The sequence below is a fragment of the Callorhinus ursinus genome, unplaced genomic scaffold, assembly GCF_003265705.2.
Source record: "Callorhinus ursinus isolate GAN/ISIS: 27379988/994484 unplaced genomic scaffold, GSC_fseal_2.0 scaffold7, whole genome shotgun sequence".
Lineage (NCBI taxonomy): Eukaryota > Metazoa > Chordata > Mammalia > Carnivora > Otariidae > Callorhinus > Callorhinus ursinus.
This window is the reverse complement of record NW_027397069.1, coordinates 31,696,537-31,717,874: the sequence shown is the minus strand read 5'-3', so window position 1 is coordinate 31,717,874 and position 21,338 is coordinate 31,696,537. Positions and strand designations below refer to the sequence as shown.

Here is a 21,338-nt window from a genome sequence, read left to right as displayed (position 1 = left end):
GGATATAGTTGAAGGCCCTGCCCAGACAGCAACCTTGCACAACAGCAGAGCTTAGCCAAGGGACTACCCATTTGTGAAGCCCAGCCTGTGGCCTATGCAATTTTGGGGCATAACCAGTGGAACCTTCTGGTTGAGGAGTACAGCCTGATGTCCCACCTAACCAGGAGCAAGTGTGGAGCCCAGCCTGGAGTTCTGTGCAACCACAGAGTCTCACTAGTAGCACTGCTTTGCCAGAGAACACAGCCTGTGATCCCACCTACCCAGAGATGATAGCAGAGCCCAGCTAGTGGCCCTACCTGACTACAGAGCATATCAGGAGCCCTACCCAACCAAGGAGATTACCCAGCAGCTCCACTTGAATACAAGTCCAACCAGCAGGCTAACCCAATCATGAAGCTCCATCAGTGGCCACCACCCCCTCAGCCCACCCCGACCCCCCACTACAAACCTCAGAGGGTGGGCAGAGGCCTCACCTCACCCAACTAAGGAACTTGATAGTAAGCCCTGCCTACCTCTGGGCAATACCTGCTGATTGATCTACTATGTCAAGCTGAGCAGACTGGTGAAGGTCTTTCCTTCAAAAGTGAACCTGAAAAGTGTGGAAGTGGAGATCGCTTACTCAAATACAGATGCCAACACAAGGATACAAGGATCACAAAGAATCAGGTGAACACAACACCACCAAAGGAAACTAATAAAGTTCCAATAATTGGTCCTAAAGAAATGGAGATCTGAGAATTGTTTGACAAATAATTCAGACTAATCCTTTCAGTAGTAGTAGTTCAGTAAACTACAAGAACACACAGACAACTAAATGAAATTAGGAAAATTATGCATAAGCAAAATGAGAAATTCACAAAGATATAGAAACCATCAAAAAATCAAAGAGGAGGGAACACTCCCAAACTCATTTTACAAGGCCATCATTACCTTGATAGTGTAGTGAAAACTGAATCTAGAGAATAAGAAAAAAATATTTCATAGCAATTCATTTGTATATTAGGATATTTTGACATCCTTATTTATCTGGGGTATTATATAGTTTTAACTGCTTGACCGTCTCTCACATTGTTTCCAAGGAACCATGTATCTTCTTTGTGAATAAATGACCAATAGATGGCAATATTACTCTTTTTGAACACCTCCAATAGGCATGTACCAAAGTTTGATGCCGATTATATGCATCATTCTCAAAGTCAGTATTTTATAAATTAACTTTTTGCAACCTTTTCTTAGCTTATTAATTTACAAAAGCGCAATAAATTTCAACGTAACAAATCAAGAACATAGAAAACAATCTTATAATCTTTAGATAACAAATGTAAAAATGTGTTTGACTCAACTATACTATTCTCTGATCTTACAAAGGAATTTACACATATAAACATGCATGTGGAGATTTTCTGGTTTTAATTTACTATAATATAATCATATCTCACCCATTATTTTTACACACTTATCTCAAATTGCTTTATGCATTGAACACTAGTGTTATCTGAGACATTCTACACTTGTTACACTTTTCCTACCTCTGCAGATTTACAGGATTTATTTTATATCATATATTTTACAGCATTTGTTTTACATGATGAATATAAAATGATTTTTTATCATTCTTCTATTGATGAGCAAGCATGGAACATGTGTGTTCCTTAATATCTAGTGTTTTATTTCTAAAGGATATGTTCTCAAAATTTGTGTTTCTGAATTAAAAGGCTTTTATATTCTTTCATACCATTAGATATTGTCCCATTGTTCCCTCCACACTCGGACACTACAGCAAATTACATTCCTACCAGCAATGAAATATTCCTAATTATCTCTAACCCTATATATTATAACTACATATATTTAAGCCATTTACTTAATAGAAACTTGAGTATCATGACATAATTTCTATTTTAGATATATTTGCTATTTGAGAAAGATTAACCTTTTCTATCACAAAGCTTCCATAATTATTTTAAGGAATCCTACATTTGTAATTTCAAGTATGTCATCCTTTCTTCTAATTTTTAACTACCAGAGTTCCTTGGTCTGAAGAAAGCAAAGTCCAAAACAATTGCCAATTTACTTTTATACATTCAGTTAACTTTATCTGCAACTTTAAATAAAATATAATACTTTTTATTTAATTTATTTTTATATACTATTTAAAAAGAAAGTTATACTTAACCTCATAATATAACTGTGATCAATAAGAAATGATAAGAAGAAAGCTTTCCGAGATTGTGGCAATCATTGATTTTTCAGAATTGAATATATTACTTTGACGTCCTTGTATGTAGGTTGATGATATTGCATTGGCTCACTTTGTTATGCTTCTCCTTGACTAGCTCTTGGACCGATGCAATTCTTCAACCTAGTGTTCAACTGGATAAAGCTGAATGAAATATAAAACTACCCATAAATTCTTTTTTCCTAAAGAATTACTGTAGGAATCAATTTTAATAATATATCAAATTCAACATGGGAGATTATAGGCATGTGTGTGAATATGGAAAAAATTTTTGAAGTAGAGCTGAGTACACATACTTTTAAGTTCCCTGAGGTTCAAGCTTTTGATACTAACTTCTTGGTTCCAATAGTCTTCCTTTCAAGTGTAATAATATGTTGGATATTTTAGAAGTATTGTTTTGTTTGGGGAAGTTACTTACCACCACCTTACCACCTCAAATTAATAAATTTAAAAAGCATTTTAGTATTTTGTGAGCTTTGTAATTATTTATGATCTTTTATAAATTTTATTTGGTGAAACTCATTGAAGATGTAGCTGTTTAAGCTGGAAGTGATTTTCCATTTCTTGGCTTTCCAAAATGTGTAAAAGAGGTTGCTTTACAGATTATGTCAACTTTTTATATTCTTTTTTTTTTAACATTTATTTATTTTAGAGAAAGAGAGAGCATGAGCAGGAGGGGCAGAGGGAGAGGGAAAGAGATTCCCAAGCAGACTCCGTGCTGAGTGCAGAGCTAGACACTGGGCTTGATCTCAAGACCCTGAGATCACTATCTGAGCAGAAACCAAGAGTCAGTCACTTACCAACTGCACCACCCAGGCACCCCCAAACTTTTATATTCTGTGGTCACAGTCTAATTCAAGGCCACTTCATGTATGTGGACCTCATACAGAGACGTATGTTCAGAAAGGCCCTTGGTTTTATGCTTTACTGTCTTGGTCTTTAAATTCCTGGTAATTTTTAACAATTCATAATTGTTTAGTTATTAATAATTAATAATTTTCATTTTGCCTTGGGCCCCACAGATGACATAGTCTCTTCTGGAGCTGTTCATAATGACAGCACCCAAGCCCACTCTCTTACCCATGAAAAAAATCTCTCAAATGCTTGATGAGACATGTAACTAGACATGTAACTCTGAAAGTACCCAGAGAAGAGACTCCAATCTACCAACTTTTCACCATTGGTTTATATGGAACAATATCCAATTAATCTCACTAATGCTCCTAACCCTTACCATCCTCGACAATTGCACAAAATGCAAGCTTCACTACTCAGTCTGTTCTTTCATAGCCTTATACACATAAAGATGTGATTTTTGCATCAGCTGATTTTTTGAGATTTTTCAGTCTGAAACTTGTATCATTCCTTTCACAAGTGCTTTTACACATCACTTCGCTTCCCTTGCACCCCTCTTATTGGTAGGTTATTCATATTCCTCGCATCTATGGCACGTGGAGGTTGTGTCTGGAAATGTCTAGCATTGCATTTGTGCACCTTATGAGCCTTTCATCCTCAAACAACAAAGTCCTTCCTCTCTTGAAGACTCAAGTGACTTTTTTGTATTAATATATCTCATATTTCTTTTCTATGCCTTCTAACTACTGAAAACATTGAAACCCCTCAAATCCAGCTATATTCCTAAGCATACTCAATCTTCTGGAGACGACTTCTCAAACAATCTAGCCCCTTCTGCCAGTCCCTTGAATTCCACACCTTTAACTCAAGTGACTAACTCATTTTCACAGCCACATATTCAAATAGCTGTCACTATCCGGGTCTATTCTTCATGTGAAATCTTCAGTCTGCACCTACTCCCTAACTACATTTTCCTAAATTTCAATTTCTTCATATTGTGTTTTACCCCACTACAACTACTGCACAAGGACTAAAACAAAAATTAAAGTATATGCATCAGCTCCTTAACTGGACTCAGATTCTTCTCTTCCCTCCAGCCTCCTACATTGTTCACTTTGTGGCACAACAAAAAAGTCCATTCATTTGCCAGTCCAGAATTGTAGCTCTTCTTATCTCTCTCTCTTTTACAATTAAACCTCAACTAATTGGCAGTTGTGGCATTTATTTTCTTTTTTTTTATTTTTTTATTTATTTTAAAGATTTTATTTATTTATTTGAGAGAGAGAATGAGAGACAGAGAGCACGAGAGGGAAGAGGGTCAGAGGGAGAAGCAGACTCCCTGCTGAGCAGGGAGCCCGATGCGGGACTCGATCCCGGGACTCCAGGATCATGACCTGAGCCGAAGGCAGTCGCTTAACCAACTGAGTCACCCAGGCGCCCCTGTGGCATTTATTTTCTAAATGCTTTCTTTCCTTCTGCCCCTTTTCTTAATAATAGTTCCTCACCGGGACTGTTACAGTCACCATACGCAAAATCCAAAGTCTTTAATATGATGTCGAAAGGCCCTTGTTGTCTGACTAAGACGTACAGCTCCAGCCAGATCGTCTGACTTTTACCAGAGCATAGCCATGCTAATTCACTTGCTATTTTTCCTTCTAATTAGCAACTGCACATGCTGATTCTGGTGAACTTCATTAAGAGCTTTTTCAATCCTTCCTTTTTCTGTACTTTTAAAAATTCCTTTTAATATATATTTAGTACAATACAAGTTAAATTTCTAAATTGTTAATCTGTTAATGTTTATTAGAGTTTTTTACTCTGAAAAAAAAAAAGGGAGTTTTCTAGGCCTCTTTGTATCTCAGGAAGCTGGCATATTGTCTGGAAATGAATAACTGATTTAAAATAGTTTTTGTTAAGTGAAGGGACATTTAGTGTTTTCCTTGGGGTACAACTGGCTCAGAATATACCTTGAGTGTTCAAAACAGAGCTTATTTCATATCTTAAGTAGTCAAAGTGCAGCCTAATTCATGCTGCTACACCAGGAGTCAAGTTGAATCAACTATAGGGAAAGATCCACTGTTTTCTTTTGTGGTGGTAAGGCTAGTGGACTTTAGATATGATGCATTTGTTGCCCTTTCCATTCATATTCTAATGACAAAATGAGATAAAAAGCAATTTAAGTGGCAATGGTGACATTTTCCTAAACAGGCAGAATTACTCTAAAACTAAGGTTTTCTAATGCCAAATCCAGTTTTCTCTCTATTGTAGCATGCAATTGTGGAGGCCAGTATATTTGAAGGCAAACAATATTAACTTACAGTAACACAGGCTATACAAAATTATCAATATTTATAGACCATACATATTTTCAGTTGTGATATTAAAAAAACAAAAGGTTTTTCTGGAGTTTTTTGAAGAAGAAGAATTAAAATATTTCCCATCCTTAGAGAAAAATTTTGTATGAAGCAAAGAGAGAATATAAGAGTGAGAACAAATACAAAGGCATCTTAAACTTTAGTTTAGATTTCAAATAGGTGTATCAATCAGGGGAAAGAAAAAAATTTACATTCAGAAAATGTCTTTAAGTTGTGTCTTTGAGGGGCTCTGAGCTAATACAAATTTAATTTTACAACTGAAAAAGTATTTGATAAGAAGTCTATTTAAAAGTCACAGGCTGTTAGGGAGAATAATCACATGTAGATATTTTATATCTATTAGGACAACAAGAAGGAGTGAAAAAGGAGCCCCTTTTTTCTTTGTGGAAAAATAGGTCTCTGGAACTTTCCAGTCATCTGGTTGAATACAAAGAGGAGTCAGGGAAGAAGACAGGACGTAGCTTATTCTTTCTGTGTCATTAAGGTAAAGCTCATGGGTAGTATTGCTGCTCCTCAAGTACTGTGAAAGGAGATGCCACCATTGCCTCAAGATAAAGTCCCTTGTGGTCACATGGCAAGGCCTTCTGAACTTTCTTTGCAGAAACACTTACTCTAAAACTATTTAGCCTCCCCTTCTTTCTTATCTGCTGCCAAGAGGAAGGCAGCAAAAGATTCAGTGTGAATATTTCATTATCAATTTCTGTAAGGTGTCAATGGATAACTTCTTAGGCCACATATCAAACTCAAGAGGTATTTGACTCCAATAAATGATTCAAGGCAAGTCAGAATCAAATTTCTATTCAAAGTATGAATAATCAATAAAATGAATAAGTTTATCTCACTTATAATAGACAAGTATTAAGGACAAAATATACCACACAGTGAGTTTTTTGGCTCATTGAAACATTTTTTTTATTTAATCATGGTGTTTGAGGATCAGTGGTTTATTCTTTCTTTTTAATAGCATAATGTACTTCATAATATGGCTATTATCAGAATTATTTATCCATTCCCCATTAATCTACTTATGTGTTGTTATCCTGATACCACACTGTCTTGATTGCTGTAGTTTCATAACAAGGCTGGAAATCAGGAAGTGTTAGTCCTCAAATATGTTCATTTTTTTCAAAGTGGTTTTGTTTATCCTAGGCGCTTTAACTTTTCAATGGATTTTAGAATAAGTCTGTCAATTTGAAACAAAAAAATGCACAGATTTTCTCAGAGGATGTGTATAATCTATAGATAAACCGGGAAAGAATTGACATCTAAGTAATAGTAATTTTTCTGATCCATGAATATAGTATATCTTTACATTATTTAGGTCTTATTAACTATCTTTAATAACTATCAGAGTGGCTTTATTGTTTTCAGTGTATGAGTCTTTCAAAACTTTTAGTCATATTTATTATTAAGTATTTCATACTTTATTGATGTTACTATGAAATTTACTTTTTAATTAGAAATATAATTGATTTTTATATGTTCATTTTATATTCTGCGACCTTAAAAAGTCATTATCTGTTTTGTGGATTCCATAAAATTTTTTCTAACAATGTCTGCAAATAAAGACCATGTTAACTTCTTCATTTTTACATAGATGATCAATTCTTGTGCAAATTAAAACTATTTTATTTTTTACTTTCCAATAAAAATGCGCTTTATTTGTTTTTGTTTCTTTGTTGAACTGACTAGCATCTCCAGTACTATGTTTAATAAAAGTGGTGAGAGAAGACATTCTCATTTTGCTCCAGCTTTTAGAGGAAACGCATTTAGACTTTCAGTATTATGATGTTACCTGTAGGTTTTTCAAGATTGTCATCAGATCAGTATTCTTTGTTCCTAGTTATATTTTGTCTGTTATGAATATATCCATTTCAGCTTTCTTTTTATTAATCTTAACATACTATATATCTTTTTTACCCTTTCCTTTTAACCAATATCTGTGTTTATTTTTAATGTGTATTTCTTGTAAGCAGAATATACTTAGATCTGGCTTTTTAAACAACCTGATAATCTCTGCCTTTTAATTACAGATGCATAAAGCAGTTGCTTTTAATGAAATTATTGCTATAGTTAGGTTTAAGACTATAATTGTGTTGTGTATTTTATATTTGCCCCATGTTCCCATTTCCTCTTTTTTGGATTAATTAAATAATTTTTATGAGAGCATTTTATCTTCTTTGTTGGAATACTAGCTGTTTATCATTGTTTCGTTATTTTGATGGTTGCTTTAGGATTTATAATATACTTTTGAGACTACCTTCAAATGATATACTATTTCACACTTAGTATAATAACCTTGTAATCCTGCACTTTCATTTCTCCCTTCCCAGGCTTACTGCTATTGTTGTCATAGAAAATTTATCTTATGCATATGGTAAACAAACCCTCATATTACAGTAGTTTTGTTTGTTTAACCATCATATATCTTTCAAATGTTCCAGATTTAAATAATAAAAAAATAATCTTATTTTTTTAACCATGTAGTTTTCATTTCTGGTGGTTTCCATACCTTGCACCAGCTGGTACCATGTCTTTCTGCAATCTGTGCTCTGTCATTAATTTCAGCCAGTATATTTTTTTATCTCAGGCATTATAGTTTTATTTTGGCCTAGAAGTTTGATATTGATATTTTCCTGTCTACCATGACCCTATTTAACTACATGAATATACAGAATATGGTATAACTGCATTAATGACCTTGTCTGCTATAGTTTTGATTCAGTTTTAATTGATTGATTTTGCTTCTCAGTATGGTTCATATTTTCCTACTTCTTTGTTGACTAGTTATCTTCAATTGGATATCAGACATTGCAAAATTTACCTTGTTTGGTTTTAAATACTTCTGAATATGTGAATTATTCTTCAACTTTGTTCCAAGGCATAGTTAACATGACTTGGAAACAGTTTGATACTTTCGGATCTTGCTGTTAAGATTTGTTAAGTGAAACCATGTCATTGTTTATTCTAGGACTAGTCATTTCCTATTACTAACATAATAACCCTCCAAATACTTTATCTAATTCAAAGAATCATGCCATTCTGATTGTTAGGAACAGGTGTTATTCCCTCTAATTCTGGTATAGTTCTTTCCCAAGACTTGGGTTGTTTCCTAAATACATGTATCTGTCATTATTCTACTGAATACTGATCTGCTGAATACTCAAGGGGCGCCTCCACAGATTTCTGGAGTTTTCTCCCCATGCATGTCTTTTTTATGACAACACTATCTTGGGAGCTCTCAGTCCATCTCTTCAATTCAGGGTGGTCATCACATTTTTCCTCGTTTCCCCTGGCCTGTATCAGTGGCTGGAATCTCTCTCAAGACAGTAAGCTGGGACAATCCCAGGATCATTTCATTTGCTTTTCACATCTCAAGAATCACTCTTTCAGTACCTGATGTTCAGTGTCTTGAAAAATGTGTCACAGATCCCCTTCCTTCCTTCCTTCCCCTCGCCTTTTTTTAACCTTTTCTTTTTTCATTTCTTTTTGCCTTTGTCTTCTTTCTGTTTTTCTTCTCCTTCCTTCTTCTTTCGTTCTTTGTTGCTGTTTCAGGTGAGAGGGTAAGTCCAGTCCCTGCTATTCTATCTCAGCCAGAGTCAGGAGTTTCAGTTCTTTCATGGTGACTTTAATCAAATCATTAGAATATTATTTGGCCCAGGATTTTTTCATCTCAATCGCTTTTTAACTATCTGTAATTTATATATAGATGATATGGGCATATTCCCATTGCTAATAACAGTTTACTAACCAAAACCACTGTAAACCAGAATCATAAACTAATTATAATATAATTATAATACAAAAATGTCATGCCTTTTGAGAAAAAAATACACAAATAAATGTTTAAAAATCATCAGGGGATCACCAAATGCCAAATATCTAGGCACTAATTTGTATAAACTTTTCTACTGAAATTACATACCAGTACATCAAATGACATATAACTGAAAAAGTGGGAATTGTATTTAAATCTTATTACAAATGAGAAAAACAACTCCAAATTTATTTTCAAAATAGTAGAGTTCGAGGTTGAATCTCAGAGTTAGGAAGTCAGGATGTTTGGTATTCATAAGTTTAAAAATAATAGATTTTAAAAATAGTTTTCCTTCCAAAAGCTGTTTTTCCATTTTCTCTGGAGCTCTGATACCTTTGAATATTGACCTAAAGACACATCTTGGATATTTTAGTAAGATTAGAATCTACTAAAGAAACAAAACAAACTGTACATTTTATTGTTGATACACAGAAGTTTTTGGCATTCACCTCTTGAAAAACTATGAAATTGTTGAATTCTTCTTTTCCCAACTTTCTGATCTCATAATTTAAGTTGTTCCACCAAAATTCAATCAAGATGAAAATGTTGATTTACATGAGGAAATATCAATCGGTATCACTAAGAATAAAGGTGCCTGGGTGACCTCCCAGAACACAGTGTCACAAACAATTATGATAAGAACTCGAACTGAAAGATTTCCTATGAGAATCAGTTATCTGAATTAGACTAAGGCCACCAAAGGAATAGGAAAGGCCAGGTTTAGAATTAACATCAACTGTTGCCACTCTTTATTATTATTGGAGACTCTCAGATCATTTTCAAAAAGCAACATTTCTGTGACATGGTCTTCAGTCAAAATGATCTACCTCATAAACTTTCCATTCGAAACAGATTTTTCTTGGGATACTAAATTATAGCACACATGCTCTCTGGTCAGGAAAGACTATGTTACAATTTCATAAGCATCAATCTGTTTTCAAATTCTGGCCAGAAAAGTCAGCAAAGTAGTCAGCCTCAAACTCATATAGTGCAACAGTTTTTTTGTTGTTGTTGCTGTTGTTTTGCTTATTCCTGACTTACAAAATCTTCACATCTTTAATTCTGCTCAGATTATTTGTATCGGTTATTTTCTTCAAAGTTTTGGATAACATTATTTTAAACATAGAAAGGAAAATTAAGCCTCGCTGGCTCAGTCATTAAGCGTCTGCCTTCAGCTCAGGTCATGATCCCAGGGTCCTGGGATCGAGCCCCACATTGGGCTCCCTGCTCAGTGGGAAGCCTGCTTCTCCCTCTCCCACTCCCCCTGCTTGTGTTGCCTCTCTCACTGTGTCTCTCTCTGTCAAATAAATAAATAAAATCTTTAAAAAAATGAAAGGTAAATTAATATTATTTGGCCCAAACTAGTATGTAAATTCCAGAGCATTTGTTTTACAACTACTACAAAAATATCTACAGTTATTTTAGATGGTAAAATAAAATCAGTAGAGTCTCGTTACTTAGAGACTCTGTTTAAAATGCTGCACATTTTCATGTTCAGGAAATTGAAACTCTAAAATACACTGCAGATCTCAGTTTTCAGTAAATTCCATAAGAGCTCTTGGTCAAAAACAATGGAATTTGACTTAGAAGCACATCATCTAAGTAGTCATTAGAAGCATGTTATCCCCCAGATACACAAATTATCTTTTGAGGCTTCGAAAAAATAAACCCACGAAACCAAATATCTGATCAATAGTATATTCCATATTAGCCACATGCTCGTTTTGCTTGGATAGGTATTATTTTTAGATTATTTAAACTCGTACCTTAAAGAGGTTAATAATATAGTTTACAAAGTAGTCATTAGAAATTCATCACTGAAAAGCAAAAAATCGTTCTTCAATTAGCATGGATTTTTTTTGTTATAATTAAAATTTGCATTTGTTTCATTCTGCACTTATATTCCCATCTTTCACTCAGAGAGCTCTGGAGTCTGGGGTACCTGTAAATCCAAGCAAGTGGTCTCATTTCTTTTTCCGTTAAGATCTTAGTTTGCCTGAAGCAAACTTGCTTAGAGGGGAGGGCACCTGGAAATTGTGGGCTTCTTTATAAAATACCACATAATATTGATAAATCCATTCTAAAATAAATAAAAGAAACTCTCCCCAAATAAGGTATCATCTGTTGCTAGTTCTGGTTTAAATAGTAGGAGACTATAATATTCAGCCTGGGAGGAATTAGCCAAGAAGACATAAAATTGAGTAAAATCATTCCATACTCTTTTCCACTAGAAACTGGGTTTACAGGGAAAATATGAACATGATTTCATTTTAGTGTTCCATGGAAGCATAGTTGGAGAAATGCTTTCCCGAAGAAGTAGTCTCTAACCATTTTTTAAAGTTGCTTTTTCTTTTCGACTGAGGCAAGGCTGATTCCTTTTCATTCTCAACAAATATGTGGTTCAGTTTCTCACCCACCTCCATGACATTTTAATGGTTATGCTTTCTTCTGGTGACAATTTTCTGTATCAATTGTTTGACCCTCAGAAGTAGATTTTCTTTCATTTTTCTTTTTTTTAAGATTAATTTATTTATCTTAGAGATAGAGACAGAGTGCGTGCACATGCATGAGTGGGGGGCAGAGGCAGAGAGAATCTTCAAGCAGACTCCCAACCGAGCACGGAGCCCCACATGGGGCTCAATCCCAGGATCCATGAGATCATCATGTGGGCTGAAACTGAGAGTTAGCCTGCTTTACTGACTGAGCCACCCAGGCTCCCCAGAAGCAGATTTTCTGTCATAAAGCTCTCTTTTGGATCCCAAAATTAAATTAGTTTTCCCTAAGTTATTTCCTCATAGTTTTAATTGTAAAGTAAAACACACAAAATGATCCATACTTCAGGAAAACATTGTCTTCTAACGGCCTAGGAAGTCCTCTTTGAGACTTATCAGGCATTGTCCTTCACTATTATTTTAAGAAGTCTAACATTCAAACACAGCCTCATTTCAACCAAGGGAATAAGAAAACCGCTTCAGCATAACCTCTCCTATAGCCTCTTTTCTTCTGTTCTGTTTGTTTAAGCAGAGGGGAAGGAGGAGTGGCGAAGTGGCCCCGAATATGGTCTCTGGAGTCAGATAGCAAGGCTTAAAAGTGCAGCTCTACTACTTGGAAGCCTGTGATTCTGGGCACATTAGTTACCTGTCTATATGTCAGTCTTCTCATCTATGTAATCATTATACCTAAGGGATACATAATTGTGCCAGAATCAAAGGACTGTTCTGAATATTAAGTTGCACAATATAAATATTCAACATGCTATCTGGCAAATGGGCAGTTCTTAGTTAGTGTCACTCATTATGATTATGACAAATATTTATTCACTTAACAGTATTTATTGAGTAACTACATGCTCTATGATAGGGACAAAATGATGAGCAAAATAGAAATATCCTATCCACTGGGCAATTTTTGTTAGAGACAAACAATAAAAACAACATAGATATTAATATAAGGTTACAGGTTATGAGGAGAAATTGAAGAAAAAGTAGAGAGTAGTTACTCTAAGAATGTAAAATGAGCAGATGTAATGAATTCTAAAATTTTTAAATTAATTTGCTTAGGGGATCAATGAATGCTTCTTTGAGAAAGGTACAAAGCTCTTACTCAAGACATCTCAATGATAAATAAGAATGAACTCAGAAAAGGGTGGGTTGAGGGAAGGAGACTATACAAGGGGACAAAATAAGTGTGTGAGGCTCAAAGGTAAAGGAAAACATTAAGGGAGGACACTGAGTCTGGAAGACAGAGGGTGTGGGGGAAGTTGGTGAGTGAAAGAGCTCAATAACAGACACGGGACAAATCATCCAGGGCCTAGCTATGCACAGTATGGATTGGGGTAAAAGGGTGGTGGAAATGCTTTTTTTCCTATGACCCAGCAATTGCACTCCTGGGTATTTACTCCAAAGACATAGATGTAGTGAAAAGAAGGCCCATATGCACCCCAATGTTCATAGCAGCAATGTCCGCAATAGCCAAACTGTGGAAAGAGCCGAGATGCCCTTCCACAGATGAATGGATAAAGAAGGTGTGGTCCATATACACAATGGAATATTACCCAGCCATCAGAAAGGATGAATACCCAACTTCTACATCCACATGGATGGGACTGGAGGAGATGATGCTAAGTGAAATAAGTCAAGCAGAGAAAGTCAATTATCCTATGGTTTCACTTATTTGTGGAACATAAAGGATAGCATGGAGGACATTAGGAGAAGGAAGGGAAAAATGAGGAGGGTAGAATTGTAGGGAGAGATGAACCATGAGAGACAATGGACTCTGAGAAACAAACTGAGGGTTCTAGAGGGGAGGGGGGTGGGGGGATGGGTCAGCCTGGTGATGGGTATTAAGGAGGACACGTACTGCATGGAGCACTGGGTGTCATACGAAAACAACGGATCGTGGATCACCACATCAAAAACTAAAGATATATTGTATTGTGACTAATGTAACATAATAAAATTTTTTAAAAAAGGAAAAAAGAATAAAAAGGAGAGCCAGGGATATGGCAGAGTATTTCAGATTTTCATTTTATAATTTTCATTCACTCCACTATGGAGAATGGATTAGAGGTGGTAAAATTAATGAGAGAAGACAATACAGATGGCAGTGGTAGAAGTTGGGTTGAAAGGGGACAGTATCTTAGAATTAGGTACAGACAATGGAGAGATGGAGGGATACTGGACAGATAGAGGAGGGAAATTTTTTTTTTAAGATTTATTTTATTTATTTGAGAGACAGACAGACAGAGTGGGGGAGGGAAAGAAGGAGAGGGAGAGAGAGAAAATCCTCAAGCAGACTCCCCACTGAGGATGGAGCCCAACACAGGGCTCAATCCCAGGATCCTAAGATCATGACCTGAGCTGAAATCAAGAGTCAGGCGCTTAACCAACTGGGCCACCCAGGTGCCCCAAAGAGGGAAATTTTTGAAATAAAAGTGTCAGGACTTGGTGGAATATTGAAAATGATGTGGAAGAGGACGCTGGCTAATATGATCCTGGATTTTTGGCTTGTGCAACCTAATGCCTGGAAAGCTGTTCTCTGAGATAAAGAAGGAAACTGAGCAAGAGAGAGGGGGAGGTTATGAGCTCAGTTTTGTACATGCTGTATTTATACTGTGTCTGCAATATCCACAAGAGAGGTCAAGCAGAGAGGTGGGTGTGTGAGACCGGGGTGGGGGGGGAGAGGGATGGAAGGGGGGCGGTCCAGATTTTGAGATGTAAATTTAGAAATACCGTTTATGGACAGCAACTGAAACCATGGAATCCGATGACTGCATTGTGTGAGAACTGAGAAGACTAAAAAAGCAAGCAGCGGAACATGGCATCTCCCTTTCCACTCACCTTACTACAAACTGCAAGAATATAAATATTTCTCTTTGGTTCTTAGTTCACTCCCTATAGAATTTTGGATAAAAATATCCACACCAAAAATGTATGATAATCTGAAGAGCTAGGAAATTATACACTTTCCAACAAAAGTTCAGAACTAAGTAGAAAAAACAAATGACTTCATAACATAGGTCAGGAGCCTATTATTATACATTAGAATTCTTAACGGTGTAATAAAGTATTAGAATACTGAGATCTGTTTATGTACGCCTAGTAGGGTGGGATAAGATAAAGGCTGGGTTTGGGCAATCAATTAGTTTGCCAAGTGTCTTCTTGCTACCTTTATGCTTAAACTCCATTAGAGTTTGACCTTTCCAGAATTTCTGAGATTATGGGCAGTTTTCCCCTGAGCATCCTCCAGCAGCTGTTTGAACAACAAGTTAAACCAACTGAGCGACTTATACTTGTCTAAAACAATGTTCCTAACTAGCATGGGACCAGATGAATACAAAGATCAGAAAATGAGAGAAAAGAAAGGGGCCAACTCTTGTTTTAGACAAGAAGATTAATTTTGCATGTAAGTCAGAACTGATAAAACAAAATGCTAAATATCAAATGTGACATCACAACATAGTGATATAATAATGACCCATGTAATCAAAATTATCATACAAAATTTAGATAGTTTATGCACTCATTGATCATTATAAACGTTATGTAGAGTCCCTGCATGTGCCGTGATAGAAACAAAAGCAAATCCACATTACTGACTATTTTACATATTATTTTTCATTCAGTACTTAACTCTAGAAATGCTGTCTTTTCTGAAAAGTGAAACCTATACTTACCACATATTAAAATGTATACATATATAATTGTAATACATATGTAATATCTACATATAGTGACTATCAAGTTTAGTAGCATGGTTTCAATCAATCATGAGCACAGAACCAACGCTCCATGAAGGTTTAGGAACTAATGAAATCCACATTATCAGTGCTAACTGATTTGTCCAGTGAGAGCTTTAAATTTATCTAAAGGATTTAAGTCTTAACAAGAATTTTAAAATCAAATTAGACCTAATTTTCAATATTTTATACATGTAAGAACTCATAGGACCCTCTCATTCCAATAGCAAAGATGGTTTTAATGGTACTTGCTTATTTTCAGAATTCTTTTCACTTATGACATTTTGTGAATAAATACACTGATGCATATTCAAAAGTGAGGGACCAGAAGTCACACCTGATGGGTGTTTCGTCCCTAACTGAGCTGTATTAGTTATTAGTTTCATTTTTTTATTTATTGTAATTTCTTAAGTCAATATTCCGTTAGTATTTTCAAATTCTTCAACTTACATGAAAATCTTCAGAAATTACTGATGACAAATGTGCCTCATTTACTTAAATGTATTTGTTATAAAACAGATTTTTAAAAATTATCTAACATTAATATTTCAGGTCACATATTTTAAGCTGATTTGAAGACTTTACAAAATTGAAAAAAATCTATTTTTCTGAACTGTTTGTCACAAAAATATTAATTTCAATATAGTAATTAGTAAATATTTAACCTAAACTGATTTCTTTTAAATATATAAGTTGAATTGTTAAGTGCTTATGATTTCTTAAAACTGGAAAAAAAGAGGCTTATATTTTCTACATTAAAGGGGATAAAGCTCAACATATTTTATTGATAAAAGTTCTAAAATTATAATAAGTAATGATACATAAATCAAATTACTTTATGGTACTACTGGTACCCAAAGTTATAACCATTTTGGTAAAATATCTTACTTAATTGAATAATAGATAAACTTGTATTTAGGTTTGCTGTATATGGAACAAAACTTTGTCATACTTGTAAATTTTAAATTAAACTTCTTCCTCTTTAATAGCGTTACATTATAGGAAATGTTTTCATATATTAGACTATGTTCAAGGCTCTTGAAATTCAAATTCAACTCCATATTATCCTCATAATTGAAAATTTTAAGGATGACTTTTTATCTCTTTAACTTCACATTTGTCAACATCATTGGAGAGCACCTACAGTATTATTTTGCTCTAATGCATTCCTTTTGTGACTTAATCAACTTTATAAGAAGCTGATTCAATCAACCAGAAGTTTAAAAAGTAGTTTCTGTTTCTAATTTGTTATTGAGAGGTAATTGAATTTTATTAACATATTCATTATCATTTTCCTCTGGTCCCTACGTTTCTTCAATAATGTATTCTGATATCATATGCATTTAAATGCAAATCTTTTCATATCCTCACTATCTGCCAAAAGTAGTAATGATCTAGTGCAGAATAATGAGTCAATTCTCTAAAAATGTGAAACTCAGAAGTTTTATGTGTCTTTCAAGTCTTGAAAGTAGAACTCTACTCAAAGAATGTAATAGTAGAAATATACAAAACACAAGTGTTGACCCACTTCCTAAAGATATACAATCCCATACTTAGCCAACAAATCAGGAGAGCTGAATGCAAAGGGGCTCAGCAACAGTTTAATTCTAAGGCTTTGAACGAGGCAAAAGTGAACATGAAGTAGGATAAAAAGGGAAGTTAGGATAGAGGATAACAACACTGTATTTCAGACAAGAAAAAAAAGAGAGGAAATACTGCTGTCCAGTGGCCTCATTTGCCCACATCATTAGTCCTGAAATATAGATTCAAGACACAGGGATCCTGGATAACACACTAAGTCAGTTTCCAGGCTTGTACAGGAGATCCTTCTGAATGGTGTTTAAAGCAAGTTTCACCTCACATCAGATAACTAGAGGACTGATGTGATATAATGACAGTAAGATGACAGAAGAATACCATCATCTCAGAAATATGAGAACCGCTCCGCTTAGAGATTTACCAAAAGGCATATATATGCAATTTGTGATTACAACTCTGAAACCTTACGAGAAGAAAAAAAAAAAATGAATGAGCCAGTAAAAATTAATTAGCAAACTTTTAGTGAGATTACAACTTAGGTAAGAAAAACCAAGCTGGCATCTCTCAATCAAAATTTTCAACCTGAAACGTTTTAGGCTTAGTAACTACCAAAGCACACGGGGGGAGGGGCTGAGGGGAAACGAGTGGAAATTGGGAGATGCTAGATGCTCCGTGGGGATTTACTGTACCTGTGTCCACATCCTTCACCTGTTGCCTGGCTTGAGTTGGCCGGCTCCACTTTGAGCTCTTGCAGGACCAGCCCTTTATCGTGTGGTCCAGGAAAGTCCATGCCTGGCACCTCCTCTTCCTCTAGAGACTCCACGTAGAAGAGAGTCCTGGCTGGCTGCTGAGTGCCCTGCCCCGGTGCCCCTTGCTGCAGCCTTGTGGCCACTGGCAGCAGGGTGCCATTCAGTGGATTAAAGGAAGAGGAGGAAGAGGACGGTGAGGACGACGAAGAAGAGGAGGAAGAGGAAGGCTTCTTCCAGAAAGTGCTCACGCCGCCCTTCTCTTGGCTTTTGAGCAGGCGGCTCTGGCTGGGTCCCCAGTGCTCGAAGCTGCCGCTGCCTTCCTGTTGCAGGCAGCCGCCCCCCGCCGGGCCGCCAGGGGCCGGCGACGGGTGGCTGAAGAGTTTCCAGCGGAGTCGCAGGATGTGCTTCACATCGAAGTCTTTTCGCCCAGAGCCTGACATGCTTGACGCAAGAAGGCAGAGACCTCAGCTGGCGTGGGAGTAGATGGGCCAGCTGGTGGGGGAGGCCCGCAGAGCTCGGGGTCGGAGGAGGAGGACTGCGCCCTCTGCACCCCGGGAGCACACGCGGCGAGGCGGGCTGCGCGCCCTGCTAGGCACCCCCCGGAGCGCGGACGGCAGAGCCGCGCGGCTCAGCTGCGGTCAGGTCCGGAAGGACCCGCGCGTGGGGAGCCCACCCGCCGAGAGCAGAGGCAGGAGCCGGACGCCGAGGGCAGAGATTCCTCGATCCGCGCGCGGGGGCCCCGTGGTTACGGCAGGGAGGGCCGACCCTGGTGATGGAGGGGCGCGAAGATGGGAGGTCCGCGCGCTCCGAAGCTAGGGAGGTGGCGGCCGCAGGATACACCTCCCTGGGATGCACCCGTGGCAGAGCCTCAGTCGGGAAGGTGTCGGCTCTCCTGCCCTTGCAGCTCAGAGTTCAGTGCCTGGAGAGCGCAGGGAGAGAGAGAGAGAGAGAGAGAGAGAGAGAGAGAGGGGGGGGGGGCCCAAGTCGCGAAGAAGCGCACCCCCTAGTCTTCTCGGTGCACCTGCGCCCCTGTCCCCGGCCTCTCCGAGGATGCTCTGAGAGCCTGCCGGGTATCTTTGAGAAAGTCAGATGCCTTCTGCGAGGCGAGAAGGGGTGGTTTTATAGAGTCAGTTTGTAAAAGGGAAGAACAAATATTCCAGAAAATATGGGGAGGCAAAAGGAAAAGCCCGCCCGTGAAGCTGTCAAGGTCCTCACAGTACAATTTTCTCTCTGCCTCAGCGTCTCCTCCTCCCCTGCAAGTGACGCAGATGTGCACTGGGGCCTATACGGAGAGATGGAGGGAGGGAGGGAAGGCTTCAATCTTTTTTATTCAAGTGAGTCTGCTGCTCTTATTGTCCCCTTGCTAGGTCCTGTCACCTTTTTTCATCCCCCTTCCTCACTACATCACTGTGTAGCAATAAAAGTAAAGCAAACAGGCATTATGCTTTAGCATCAGTAAACACCAAACATGAATCATGGCAGCGTAAACTTAATAGGCTGCCATCGGTTTGCAGGTTGCAGGTTAATGGCTTGAATTATTTAATAAACCGCATCCTTTAACCTTTAACCTTAGTTTCTCTGTAGTGAGTTACAGAAGAAACAGTGGTGCTGGCGTCAAAGTGTGATAATGCCACCATTCTGACACTTACATTGTGATTCTGCCATTAATACACTCAGGCAGCGCTTCACCCTGGGGGCCAGAGGCACACGGTGGACATTTTAAGATGGGCATCTGAGCGCAGGGGACGACTTTTGCAAAATCAGTGCATTTGGTGTGTAGCCTTAGAATGAAAGCTGTTCTCGGGGTAAACCAAGCAGAAATAAATGATAAAAGAGAATTTCAAGGCAAACCTTCCGGTGCATAAATCATGATATTGAATGCATAGAAGAGTTTAGGCAATGAACAAATATATCCCAAGGCTACTATCTTGCAAAAATCCGTTCGAAGAAGGGAAGATGTGTTTTCCTTTATACCTATATTTAGAATGATGAGGATTATGTTGCCTCTCTAGCTATGACTACTTGGACATTTTTCATCTTTTCCATTAATGAGCCATTAAAATAGAACCCGGTCACCTTTGCTGAAGGCAAAGGGGGTCAGAGAAGCAGCAAGGTCCCCAAGTCCACCAGGAATGTGGTTGTCCATTCATGAAATTCACAGCTTCAGCAACCCCCAGAAGGGCTCAGAAAACAAATATTAAAGTGCAGTTATATTACTGTTCTGTTACCCTGTTGTTGAGCAGTAAACTTAAATAGAAACCAAAGATAAATATGAAGTCCTTTCGAGACAAAGTTGGACATTTTAATAAAACAAGAAATTAAGCACACATTTTTTTTTCCATTTTTAGGGGAAGAAAAATCACTGTTGTGCATTTTAAATATTGATTTATGCCACAAGAGCTGGAGTGCAATCCCCAGTGCCTTGATTTTTCTTTCAGTATTCAGTGTTAAAAAAGAAGAAAAGAGAGAAAGAAGAAAGAAAGAATGAAAGAAGGAAAGAAAGAAAAAGAAAAAAAGCCCTTTAAAGCAAACACAATGGTACAGATCATTTTTATCCAAGAACTGAATCAAGTAAGTATTTCCCTCAGGGAAGAAAACAGTGTATGAAATTACACATCACAAACAGGACAGAGAAAACTTTCCATCAGAGGTAATGTAGAAATTTCAGATGAATATAATTAAATGATTTCTATAGAAATTGATGCTTCATAGATTTTCTAACTTGATATAATTTTAATTTAATTAAAATAACAAAATAACAAAAATAATACAAGTCTGTTATATGTATATATTCTCCATTGATTAACATCTGTAATCATTCAAAACCTGTAATATAAAATTCATTTTTGTTGGTATTCTGAAATCCCATTTTGTATTCCCCTTTTATTCTGCAATACTGCTATTAATATTATACAGCTTAAAAGTTGTCTATTTAAAGGTCAGTAATTTATGTGATCCAAAAGAGATGTAATATTGAGTTTTATTATAAAGGAACATGAATTAAAATATTAAGGCATATTTAGCAAATGATGACTAATATAGTTAGTCTGATAGTGATATTTAGTACATTTTCTTAGTCTGGTAGTCTTGTAGTAATATTTTGTGTGTTGAAAACACTGTTGCAAGCTTTTATTTAAAATAGCTACTTTTTTATACTTACCAATCTGTATACAATAATCACTCTTGTTGAACATATTTAAACATAATTCATTTAAATTACCAAGTAAAATATATAGGATTTAGAAAATAGAGTATGCCTGAAATTATGTTAAAGTGAAATGATTGAAGATGATTGATTATATTCTTAAACTTTAGTATTTATTTACTAATTATTATTACTATACTATTAGTGGGAAAGAAGAAGAAGAGGAAGGAAAAATGAAATAATAAAGGAAGGAGAAAAGGAAAGGAAAAGAGAGGAAGAAGGAAGGAAGGAAGGAAGGAAGGAAGGAAGGAAGGAAGGAAGGAAGGAAGGAAGGAAGAAAGAAAGGAAGAAAGAAAGAAAGAAAGAAAGAAAGAAAGAAAG

At 36.7% G+C, this 21,338-nt stretch overlaps 1 protein-coding gene across 1 annotated transcript in view; it reads right to left on the bottom strand.

Moving 5' to 3' along the window:
* The window catches only part of KLHL1 (kelch like family member 1), a 378,887-nt gene extending 360,635 nt beyond the window's left edge, over positions 1–18,252 (bottom strand). The window contains exon 1 of the mRNA XM_025874602.2: positions 17,753–18,252. Coding sequence (XP_025730387.1) covers positions 17,753–18,252 — 500 coding nt within the window. The remainder of the gene's footprint in view (positions 1–17,752) is intronic.
* Positions 18,253–21,338: the final 3,086 nt, after the last annotated feature.